The 12,875-nt window shown below is 37.6% G+C and overlaps 1 protein-coding gene across 2 annotated transcripts in view; it reads right to left on the bottom strand.

The window, feature by feature from the left end:
- The window catches only part of BRIP1 (BRCA1 interacting DNA helicase 1), a 561,638-nt gene that overhangs the window by 18,254 nt on the left and 530,509 nt on the right, over positions 1-12,875 (bottom strand). For both annotated transcript variants that reach the window (XM_077482124.1, XM_077482125.1), the window contains exons 17-18: positions 10,784-10,896; positions 2,879-2,958 (exon numbers count right to left, since the gene is read on the bottom strand). In XM_077482124.1, coding sequence (XP_077338250.1) covers positions 2,879-2,958; positions 10,784-10,896 — 193 coding nt within the window. The remainder of the gene's footprint in view (positions 1-2,878; positions 2,959-10,783; positions 10,897-12,875) is intronic.

Raw genomic sequence — 12,875 nt, 5'->3', positions numbered from 1 at the left:
ATTATTGTAAAGACCTAAAGGATAAGCTCTTTAAACTGTTTTTTTGTGCTATCTTTGACTAGCATGTTTTTAACTTGGTCAAATTATGCCATTACCTAAAGGGCTGATTCATAAGTCTGGAAACATTATTTCGAAGGCCGGTTTACACCAGAATGCAGTGCAGGAAAGGTGCTTTCCATGTGCATTTCTGGCTTTTCAGGTGAACGTGCTGCCCTTGAAGTCTGTATGAGTGCGCCAATGTATTGTTAATGGCCCCCCAAACTCAGATCACAAACACAGTGCATTTATGGGCATCAAAACACATGGAACTGCAGTACCATGTGGTTTGAAAAAGTAGTGCTTGCACTACTTCCTTCATGGTCCAGTGTGTTTTGGAGCCTATTCAAATTAATTCAGCTGTCAAAATGAACTGCATAGGAATCCCATGTGCCCAGCCCCTAGTAAATATTTAAAAAAATCTTGGTCAAAGTTGAAGGATTAGCTTCCGAAACTTTAACACGCATTTCTTCATCTAATGATCTTATCCAACACACTAACACACTACTTTAAATGATAGTCACAAAAATATAAACAATACCAATAGATGGATTCACAATAAAATAAAGTATTGAATCAGTTTAGATGGGTACTTATTAGTATACAGACAAGAATGACCTATTTCAAGTTTAATTATCAATTTTATCATATGTAAAAAGCCCCATGTCAGGCGTGATAACTAATAATTTAAATTCTATTTGGAGACATTTGGTGTCTATAGTTTTTTCTTTTATGGAATCTGAGCTCCCCCTGCTGGTTGTCTATTACCATGTTCAATTTTGTAAGTTCTTCCCTATTGTTTGCTTCTTCATTACTTGCTTGTTTGTAAGAAATGCTTGGATGCCGCATTGAATATTTTACAGCCAACAGTGACGTTTATTAAATAATACTACTAAAAACAGCTGAGGAAATTTAAATAACTATAAGTATTTCATCTAGAAGGTAATACAGGTGTTTTAAACAGGTCATCATTAACTGTAGAAGGAAGTCAAAGTGCACATGAAGATTAACGTACAATAGAAAATCAAAGCCTATAGACATAAAATGTGAACAGCTGGACCTCATTAATTATTACAGTTGAGAAAGAACAGCACTGTCCATAGCAACCAGCAGGTTGAATGTATTCCTTTTTAACATGGTTATCACAGGACAAATATGCAGTCTGCTGTTTCTAAGTGAGTAAAGCATTGCAAGAAAATGTTTTACAAATGTCCAAAACACTTAAAGTGAACTTGCACTAGGTAACAAATTTGTAAAGCTGACCTTAAAGTATATACCATTATTTCTCCACAGGCGCACAACAAGTTTTAGCTCCAAGCACAGAAGCTAAAGCTCTTACATGTCCCTGTGATGTACACCACTGTATTGAGTACAGATGCATAGATCCACTCTGCTGAGCATGCAGAAAGTGTAAATCAAGAAGATAAAATAGGTGTATAAATGCTCTTTCTGGTGCCTGCTTTAACTGTTTTGGCTAGCTTTGCAACCATTAATTCTATTGCAACTGTATTTTCGTTGCCAGGTCTGCAACGGTTGTTACAACTAATATCAAAAAATGGCAGTCTATTTGTAGGTTTACATTACAGAGAATAAAATAGGGTAAGTGGACAGGAGCAGATCCAGAGATTATATAAGCGAGGTCTCAAGCTTATGTTCCCAAATGAAAAGAAATCAGCTGATGATTATTGAAATCCACCTATAACCAAAATCTTATTTTAGATATAGACTGAGTCATTGGGCCATCAAGAAGACCCATTCTGCCTGTGCAACCTGCAGGCCCACAAAGAAGCAGAAGGCCTCTCAGGACGGTAGAGAGAAACAGGGCCCAGGTGTTCAGAATAGACTGCGGATCATCTGAAATTCTCTGAAGAAGGACTAAATATCAGCAAAGCATAAGGCCCCTTTCACACATGACCGTTGCTGTTTTTCATCTATCAGTTGATGGACAAAAACGGATATCAATGCATCTCAATGGAAAAATGGATGTAAATGGAAAATCATCCATTTACATCCACTTCTGTCAACATCCATTTTTTGGAACAGATCAAAGCCCTATTTTTCTTTTGCTTAAAAAAACGGATCTGACGAAAAAAGGACAAATGGTTCGTTTTTGCATAAAAGAATGGATCCAGGACTCAAGTGGTTAAGGACTCTAGCTGGCAGATGCAAAAAACGAATGTAAAGACGGCAGAAAAAAATTATGTAAACTTCATATGTTTTTTTCTTTGAAAAAGTGACTGAACTAATGAAATGAACGGTCCGCACGTGTGAAAGGGGCCTAAGGGGTTGTTTATACATGTGGCAGCCCTCTGAAAACCAATCTGAAGTACATTGTTTTTAGAAGGCATTTGACTGGCGGTGAGGTGTCATGGTCACCTCCTCACCACTTGTTTTAACCCCTAAAACTCAGGACCACAACCACATGCAGCAGTGGGGCCCTATTCACTTGAATGGTTTGCATTCGGTGGGTGGTACTGCTCACTGGATGGTACATGATGGGGACCTAAGTGTAAACTAAGGCTTGCTGCTTTTGCAGGTACAAAACAGGATGAATGAGCTGTGATATTCTGATGGAGAAGACTAGAAGGTCAAAACACGGGAAGAGTGAATGCATATATGTGGCAGAAACATGGCAAGCGCAGAGGTAGAATCCACATTGTTCCCTTGCACAGGGGTCTTTTACAGCTCCAACTGAGTCTACGTGACAACATAAAGGAAACAAATCTGCAGCTATTTGCTTTTTCAATAGTCTAACACAGTTAAAAATGATGTTAAAATAGCCATGGATGATCCTAAAATTGCAATAAACACATAAGTGGCTATGCAGATGATTTATCCTCACCAGTTATATATTTTGAGTTATTTCTGAAACGGTCATCCACTAATATGAGGGCACCCCAATCATTCTTATGGCGGATACACCTGTTAAAAATAAGAAAGACAAGATTACGCCCTAAAAAATAACTATTATTTTAGATGTTAAACAAACACAACAATTACGATATGTAGACGAACTAGAAAAGCTGCTAAAGGTGCTTTCCATTTTTAGCTAAAACATGAAAATTCATCCATGTTCCAAACAATAAAAAATTGCATCATTGCTTAAATTAAATCCAACAGTGTTCTACTTGGCTTTTTAAGCTATGGCAGTTTTAGCATCAGGAAGCAACAGGTTACTGATGTTGTAGCTGTTCTAAAAAAGACCAAACAGCTATATTTTCTTAGGCAGTTAAGGAGCTTCTGACACAGAGAGCAGCTAAATGCCATGAACTGAAGTGATGAGAACACCATGGCTTCTCACTGCCTGCAAGTAATTGGTTTGTATTAAACAAGCAAGGACGGCATAGGGATAGCATGTAGCAATATATGTATGCGGAACAGTTTGCTATAAATGTTATTTTATTTATCCTCAAACTGTTTCAATCCTCAGTTACAAATCAGCAGACAGTTTACTGAAGAAATATATTCAATGGAATATATACAAATGCCTCTGCAGTATCCAATCTTAACATATACGGGGTGACAACTATTTTTTGATCCCTATATTTGTTTACAAAGACCATAATATAGCACAATTAGAAAGGACAGTATAAGCAAACACCCAAAACAAGCACACGGGACACTATCTCTGCAACATCAACGCTTATTATGTCATATTATGTATATTGTGCAAATAGTGAAAATGCAACTTCTTTGGAGAAGAGTATCCAGCTAAAAGGTTTTGATTCGTCACACAGTTTCTGCATGGCAGAGCATTCTGGGATTGTCAGGAAAGTGCCAGATTCAAGCCTTTTCTGCTTCTATTGCCATAAATCTCTGTAGACATTTTCCTCCCAAAATGTGACCACTTTCAGTCACTGTCATCATATATCATATTTTGGTGAAGGATTTCTTCGACTGAAAGGTCACTTGTCTTTAGTGACTTTCTTTTCCTGTTCATGGCCTTTACGTGATGTTTTACAGAGTGGAGGACAAATAAATATGTACTACTACATTTTTTATTTCACCAGCATCAAAACTCACTGCTGCAAGTAACTTGCCTGGGAAGACCCAAAATGAGAACATGCTACTATAAATAAAAACAAGATATAAAGAAATGCAATGAGTTGTACTGGATTAATAAATGTAATGACTTCATGGGTATCAATCCACAGAAATAACACACTTTATTATTTGTATGCTATCCAAACACAGATAAGGAATTGTAAAAGTATATCTGTCTGGTGAACCTTTTCATTCCCTTTTGTATAATTTTGTCAAAATTTCCAAAAAAGTTGTATGTATTATTTTTGCGATTAAGTACACTAGATGTACTGTGTGTATTATCTGTCCTGTGAATATATTTTTCCACAGTGGATTTATAGTCAAAATGGGATATACACATGTAGTTCTTTATCATTTCCACACCAAAGCTGTATATCGCACCTATTCTGATTGGACTCACTATAGAATACATTTTATAAAACAAACATTCTATGAATTAGCTGTACAATTATTAATTCAACATGCTCTTAAAAAAACAAACAAAAAAAAATTAAATCAATTATGCCAAACTGCTGAGCAAACTATAGCAGCACAGTTTAAAAAAAATAACAGAGCCACCCTTTTTATTTGAAGTATACAAGAACTGGGGTGCTTACAGGCAAAAGAGAACATTCATCTGATCCAGTACAGTTGGATTGGGGAATGATCATACATTGGTAAGTGCTTTCTAGTGCTCAGTTTGCTCCAATGATGATGTGACTGCCTGAGATGGATTTCCGATTACTATTGATTTCCACCTAGACAAGTGGACACCTGAGCACCCTACCCCCTTCCTTGCTCCATTAACACAAACATGAACATTCATCCGATGAAATCGTATGTGTACAATGATTTTATTTTTGATGTCACCGCAGATTTCACGAGTCTCTCTTCCAAAAATGATTGGTAGCTCGCAACCAAATCTTATTCACACTATTAGCCTTGTGTGATAAAAAATGCATGACAAAACTGTTGCATGTTTAGGCTTGAAAAGTAAGCTGTAAGATCATGACTTGTTCATGTTTCAAATATACTACTATCTTTTTAGTACCTTCGCAAATATGTATTAGTCTTCTCACAGCTAGTTTGAAAAAGGCTTATACAAATAACAGAAATAACTGCAGGTCTCTGCTGTGAACACAAGACAACTGAGAAGGTAAGATCTATAAAGTTGATTGAAATAAAAACTAAATATAAGTATTGCTCAAACATTAACTGTAGGAGAAAACATGATAAAGGTTGCCTTGTGTAAAGCTAAAATATATAAATACATTTACTTTTTCAGTGGATTGAAACCAAGTATCTAAATAAAAAATAGAATTGTGGGACTCTTTACTCATGTTTTTAGGGTGCTTTATAGATATAGACCTGTTTTAATTAACTTCTAGTGTTTTAAAGACTAATTATTAGTTTAAACAAACATTTTTTCCAAAGGAAAAGCTGTTTAGATGTCTAAGTAAAACCTCTCAGCAACAATGCCACAGTATTTGATGGTATGCCAGCTAATACGCACACTGGACTATCTTCTAAACCAGTCCCTTAATAATTGGCAAACTGGCACAGGTGCGCAAAATAACGTACCCGTATGTCACTCCGTCATCAGCGGCTAGCGGGCGCATGCCTGCGGGTCCAGTGGACTCGATGTCCGCCAGTGTCCTGCGATCGTGGCACTGAGAGGCAGAACGGAGAGATGTCTATGTAAACAAGGCATTTCCCTGTTCTGCCTAGCAACATGACAGGGATCTACTGCTCCCAGTGATCTCTGTCATCTTCTAGTGAGCCTTCCCCCTACAGTTAGAACCCACTGAGGGAACACGCTTAACCCCTTGATCGCCCACTAGTGTTTAGCCCCTTCCCTGCAAGTGGCATTTACACAGTTGATATTGTCAAAAGTGTCCAATCTGTCCGCCGCAATGTCGCAGTCATGATAAAAATCGCAGACCGTCGCCATTACTAATAGAAATAAAAACCGCAGAGGCAATCAAATACCACCACAATAAAGCTCTATTTGTGGGAAACCAAGGACGTCAATTTTGCTTGGGTACAACGTTGCACGACCGCACAATTGTCAGTTAAAGTGAAGCAGTGGAGTATCGCAAAAAAGGGCTTGGTCAGGAAGGGGTAAATCCTTCCAGGGTTGAAGTGGTTAATATCCTGGGGGTAGCTGAGAGGCATAAAGTGTGCCTGCTGTAGCTACAGTGTCTTTAAAAAGTATTCACACCCCTTGAAATTTTACAAATTTGGTCATGTTACAATCAAACCATCATCCATTAAAACCATCATCCAAAAATTACAGCTGCAAGTCTGTATGTTTAGAGTCATTGTACTGCTAAAAGGTGAACCCCCACCTCGGTCTCAACCTGCTCTGAAGTCTTTTGCAGACTCCAACAGGTTTTCTTCTAAGGTTGCCCTGTCCAAAATGACCATGGGCCTCTTTGCTGCTTCTCTGATTAATGATTAAAGTCAGTTTGCAGTTGTACCATACTCTTTCCATTTTCGGATAGTGAACTGAACAGTGCTTTGTGAGATGTTCAAAACTTGGGATATTTTTTCATAACCTAACCCTGCTTTAAACTTCTCCACTTTATCCCTGACCTGTCTGGTGTGTTCCTTGGCGTTCATGATATTGTTTGTTCACTAAGGTTCTCTAACAAACCTCTGAGGGCATCAAAGAACAGCTGTATTTATACTGAGATTAAATTACACACAGGTGGACTCTATTTACTAAATAGGTGACTTCTGAAGGCAATTGGCTCCACTAGATTTTAGCTTGGCGTATCAGAGTAAAGGGGGATGGATACAAATGCACACCACACTTTTCAGATATTTTTTGGTTAAAAATTTTGAAAACCATTTATCATTTTTCTTCCACGTCACAATTATGTGCCACTTTGTGTTGGTCTATCACATAAAATACAGTAACGTTTTTGTCAAGGGGTATGAATACTTTTTCAAGGCACTATACCATGTTTTTACAGAAGTCTGATAAACAGAGGCTAATCATTGGGAACATCAATAATGTGTGCTCCCATGATTCAAAGCCACAACACAGGCAGGAGGAGGGATTAAAAGTCTTCCACATAAATATCACTTGTGGTAGGTTAGAACAATGTGTAGGGAAATACTTTAAAATGGGAAAAAAATATTCTACAAAAGTTTTGCTCCTTTGTAGTTATAGCAAGGGAATGATATGCACAGGTAAATATTTTAATATCTATCTATATATATATAGATCTTTACATATCCTTAAAGAGAATATTTGCAAGTGCTACATGTGTAGCTTTGCATGAAGCTTCTAACATTTTATAAAGCAGAATTTAGAGCTTACTTCAGATAAGGGGTCCCAAACTCAAATTCTTAAAAATAACTAACATATTTTCATGGTTAATAGGTATGAGCACAGCGGTCATTATTCCGTACTCTAAGATCCCTTTCACACTGGGGCATTTTTCAGGCGCTTTAGCGTTAAAAAAAAGCACCTGTAAAGCGCCTGATGTGAAAGCCAGAGTGCTTTCACACTGAGGTGCTGCGCTGGCAGGGGCTTTCACATTGGGATTGCAGATGAGGCTTCTTTCAGGTGCTTTTTTTTTTTTAAGCTAAAGCGCCTAAAAAACACCTCAGTGTGAAAGGGGTCTAACTCTTTGACTTTTCTGCTGCCTTTGATACAGCTGACCTCCTCAAAAAACTCAATTTCTTTGGTCTTCAGGGCTCCGCTCTGCGTTGGTTCATATCTTACATATCTGACCGCACCTTTAGTGTCACTTACAACTCCACATCCTCCTTTCCAACTCCTGTTACCGTTGGGGTTCCTGATCTACACGTCCTCCCTGGGTCAGCTGATAGCCTCCCATGGCTTCCACTACAATTTATATGCTGATGACACCCAAATCTATCTCTCTGACTCTCAGCTCAACCGTATCAGTCTCTTCACGCATCACTGATTTACTAACAGACATATCAGCCTGGATGACAAACCCCTTCCTCAAACCGAATCTATCTAAAACCAAGCTCTTAACATTTCCTCTCCCACGTGCCCCTTCCCCTGACTTCTCTGTCAAGATCAATGGCATATCTATCAGTCCGTCCCCACATGCCAGGGTGCTAGGGGTAACCTTAGACTCAGAACTGTCCTTTCAGGCCCACATCCAATCCCTGTCCACATCATGCCACCTTAGCCTCCGCAACATTTCCAGAATACGCCCCTTTTTAACTAATGAAACCCCCAAGATTCTAATTCACTCCCTGGTTATCTCTCGCCGACTACTGCAACTCCCTCTTCATTGGATTACCTTTACATAGACTATTCCCCTTTCAGTCAATAATAAATGCTGCCGCAAGACTCTTCCACCTTACCAACCATTCAGTGTCCTCCACCCCTCTCTGCCAATCCCTCCACTGGCTTCCACTCACCCAACGAATAAAATTCAAAGTGCTAACAATAACTTACAAAGCCATCCATAACTCTGCCCCCAGCTACATCACTAACCTAGTCCCAAAATACCAACCAAGCTGCTCTGTTTGGTCCTCCCTAGACCTCCTGTTCTCTAGCTCCCTTGTCACCTCCTCCCATGCTCGCCTCCAGGATTTCTCCAGAGCTTCTCCCATTCTTTGGAACTCCCTACCCCAATCTGTCTGACTGCCCTCTAATCTATCCATCTTAAGACGATCCCTGAAAACCTTTCTCTTTAAAGAAGTCAATTCTACTTCTAATACACTGTTTTATTTCCTCCATCAGCTCATCAGAATCAATTGACCCTCCCACTTAGATTGTTCGCCCTAATGAGCAGGGCTCTCTGATTACTCTTGTACCAAATTGTAATGTAACATCTGCCTTTATTTTGTTAAGCGCTGCGCAAACTGTTACCGCTATATAAATCCTGTATAATAATAATAATAAACTGCAAAGTGCGATTCTAATAAGAAGTAGATAACATGCATTACTGGAAGCCTTGATGAATATAATGAATTATCTATCTTTGGATAAATGAGAGAACAGTCTGAACCTCTATCAGTTTTTTTTTTCTGTCTCCACTGGGGAAATTCAACCTCTCGGTCTGTCCTAGTGACCATGGTCACTGGAACAAAAAGTGATGGGTAAACTAAACCTTTACAGTTGTCACTGGACAGGAATTGTGTTATTAAAGTTTTATATTTTTTTTGTTTAAAAATAACAAACATGTTATACTTACCTGCTCTGTGCAGTAGTTTTGCACAAAGTAGCTCAGATCTTTTTCTTCTAGGGTCCCTCCTCATGTTCCGTCAATATAGCCAATTCATCAAGATTTCCCATTATGTCACTTACGGTTACTGTAAACCGTCACTAATTGGAGATTTTGACGACTTTCTGTTTCGCTGTTCACCGGCAACTGTGTACACTCCGCTACACGGTATTATGAGCGCATATTGTTAGTCTGTTAAGATACTAACCAACAAAATGGCTGCCTCTGCGGCAGTGATAACTTTTTCCTTGTTACCCGCTATTGTGTCAAAACAGTAAAGTCTCCATTTACCGGAGTGTACACGCTTGCTGATGTAGTGTCAAAACTACAAGTCATCCACATCTCCAATTAATGATGGTTTACAGTAACTAGAAGTGACGTAATTGAAGATCTTGATGAATTGCCTATGTTGACAGAACACCGGCGCTCCTGCCCCTCCCTCCTGCTGAGTACCCCCACAGCAAGCAGCTTGCTATAGGGGCACCCAAGCTGAGCTGCTGTTCTGTGTGTCCATTCAGACACGGAGCTGCAGCTTGCCCCCCATCCCCTCTCTTTCCTCATTGGCTCACTGACTTTGATTAACAGTAACAAGAGCCAATGGCACTCACTGCTGTGTCTCAGTAAGTCAAGACAGCCCAGTCCTATTTCTGGATCGAGATGGGGCTCAGATAAGTATTGGTGGGGCTGCTGCACACTGAAGGTTTTTTTATCTTAATGCATAGAATGCATTAAGATAAAAAAAAAACTTCTGCCTTTGGAACCACTTTCATCTATGATGACACTTGATAAAATGATGACAACTGTCAAAGATATTTTTTACCTTAATTATTTCCTCTTGCTTCCTGTTCTGTATCCTGAACAGGTGGCAAAGGCAATGGTAGCAAAAGAAAAAAAAAAAGAACACAGGGAGTTTCCCACTCTAGTCAAAGCAAACAGTTACTATATGACCCTTACGTACAGGTATAGTGACAAAGGATCCAAGCAATTACATAAAATAAAATCTCAATTCCACCACCTGTTTCAGCCAATACATATTATGCTAGACATAGAAACATTCATACGGTAGTTCATTAACTGCTCTGCAGACTTATTAGAATATTTAGGAAGCAATTACAAAAGCTTTGTTCAGAGCAAACTGCAGATCTGAATAATATATTACTTGTTTCACTGGTCAGCAACATTACAAAAGGATTGCACATTTGGCTTACAGGAACACATTTGGTTCTTCGTGTTAATTTTCATCAGGAACACTGTCTGCATTAAGCTGGCTTCTTGCAAGGACAGACATGAGCTGTGTAATATGTTAGCATGATGTATATAGTGAAAAATAATAGATATTTTCCTTTAATTACAGGTAAACATTTGTTCTGAGAATGTACAATTTCTATTTTTATATATCACCTTTTTAAAATGCTCTTAGTGGAAATATATATATAAATCAATTTGCATTAGAAAACTATATATATATCTTTAGGATGAAGAGGCACTTTTATTACACTATTTACCTTCCCAAGGCTTGATTCAAGGCTCGGTATGCTTGAATTTCATACCACATGCTTCCAGGCAAAAGTCCTCTACTCTTTGCATGGTGATCATTATACTTTCGTTTTAGCTCAACCTAAAATAAAAAAATAAAAAATAAAAAAATGTAAAACCAAACACATCGATGAGACTAGCTACAACAAACAAAACAATAGCAATATCCTGCAACACATCAGTGAAATCCCATGTTTGCTGCTGCATACATTGTAAATACAAAGAAATGTAATTGGTACACTGCAATACCTTCCTGACACCTTACATAAAGGGTTAAACGACCAGCAGAAACTTCAGTTACAATCCGGAACGGGGTGCTTGTTTATACTGGCATATTTCCTAGCTGCAAGGAACGTAATATTAATAAAATTCTAAGGCTGCTACACATACTATTTGGAATAGCTAAGCAGACTTAACATCACAGTAATGTACTTTCTATTAGCACTCAAAAGATCTGAGAACTTTTTTTTAAACTATTCTTTGTTGCATGTTGACACTCTAATCTACTTTCGGAGCATGTCAAATATTTAAATGAATATGTCACACATACATCGATATTTCTTTTATCTATTTTGCGGCATTTGAGAAAATGGAGCTGAAAATTACATCTATGAACATAACATCTCACTGAAGTTTAAGCAGCACATTACAAATGAATAAAACTTGTATGTTAAAAGTATTCCTTGAGGAACGTAAATGGCACATAAATAATGAACCAGGCTCCATTCTTTCAGTTTAAAGAGCTGAGTGAAACATAATCAATGGATTAAAGTTGTAGGACACAGATATAATAAATGGTCCAAGTCTAATTTGATAGAAGGCATGCCAAAATTATGTACATATAAAGAATACATTCTATAATCGAATCTAACAATGAATATCAGAAATCATCATTTAAATCATAAATAATTTAAATGGATTGTGAGGTAGGTGCCCGTAAAAAAATCAGATTTCAGCTGTAATTTTTCATGAGTTGGTTAAAAATAAAAGTCATCAATGTCACTACCCTACAAGAAACTGACACATGTTTCTAAAGGCTGCTCTTTTAAATTTGAGAAAGTGTGGACTATCTGGCTGGAGTATATACCATAATTAGTTATCTTTGAAATTCACCAGGGCCATTTTGGTCACTAGTCGTATGAAACCCTATCTCCTTTGTCAAGTTATTGCTATTTTACATCCCTTAGTTACTCCATCACCTCCACAATACGTGGTTTACTGTGCCACCTGATTTATTTTTATTTTTATAGTTCATTATTTGGAAACATTTTCGCAGCTGTCTCTTTGTGCGCTTGGTTTTATAACTGCTGTTTGTACGCTAAACATATTATACTACTTCACACCTTAATGTTCTATAATTTGTTGCATTAGTGATGTACATTTGTATTGTCTATACTGATGTCCACTTTAAAAAAAAAAAAAAAATTATAAAATTACACCTGAACGGTATGAAACAGCAACACTTTACTGTTATTGTTCCACCAGTTTTAAAGAAAAGCATCCAGAATAAAATCATTAAACCAAATTTATAGTGCTAATGTTATTACCCTGCATGTGAACATGGAAAATGCCTGGGAATAAACACAAAGCTATTTTATTATGGCTAAATAGGATAGTGTTTAAAAGGGGTTCTAACTTACAAAAAGTTACATATTGAATATGCAAAGTACATAGGATACCTGGGTAAATGTAAAATAAATTGTAAATGCAAATGTAGGGTTATTGCTGCTCAAGTGGCACAACATGGAAGAAAAATTAGGCCATATGGCCTGTGTAATCTAATATCATAGTTAGACAGAAATGATGTATTGCCTTATGACTCCACATATTAATGGCGACTGGCACTTTTCAAAATAGATGATTCACCACTAAATAAAGGAAAAGGTCTCATGAAAACTATTGACAAATAAATGAAGTGGTATCTATTGATCGGTCTTGGTATTTGTGCAAGAGAAAAAAGAAAATAATATTACATACATTGTGTCTGTAACCAATAAATGTGTTTGTATATATTTACATTCACACACTATTTACTTGCATATCATTTTCTATTTTTCTTGC

This window comes from Lithobates pipiens, unplaced genomic scaffold (assembly GCF_037356315.1).
Source record: "Lithobates pipiens isolate NorthernLeopardFrog02 unplaced genomic scaffold, aLitPip1_a1.2 Scaffold_16, whole genome shotgun sequence".
Classification (NCBI taxonomy): Eukaryota; Metazoa; Chordata; class Amphibia; order Anura; family Ranidae; genus Lithobates; species Lithobates pipiens.
The sequence above is the reverse complement of the archived record's forward strand: the minus strand, read 5'-3'. Positions and strand labels throughout refer to the sequence as shown.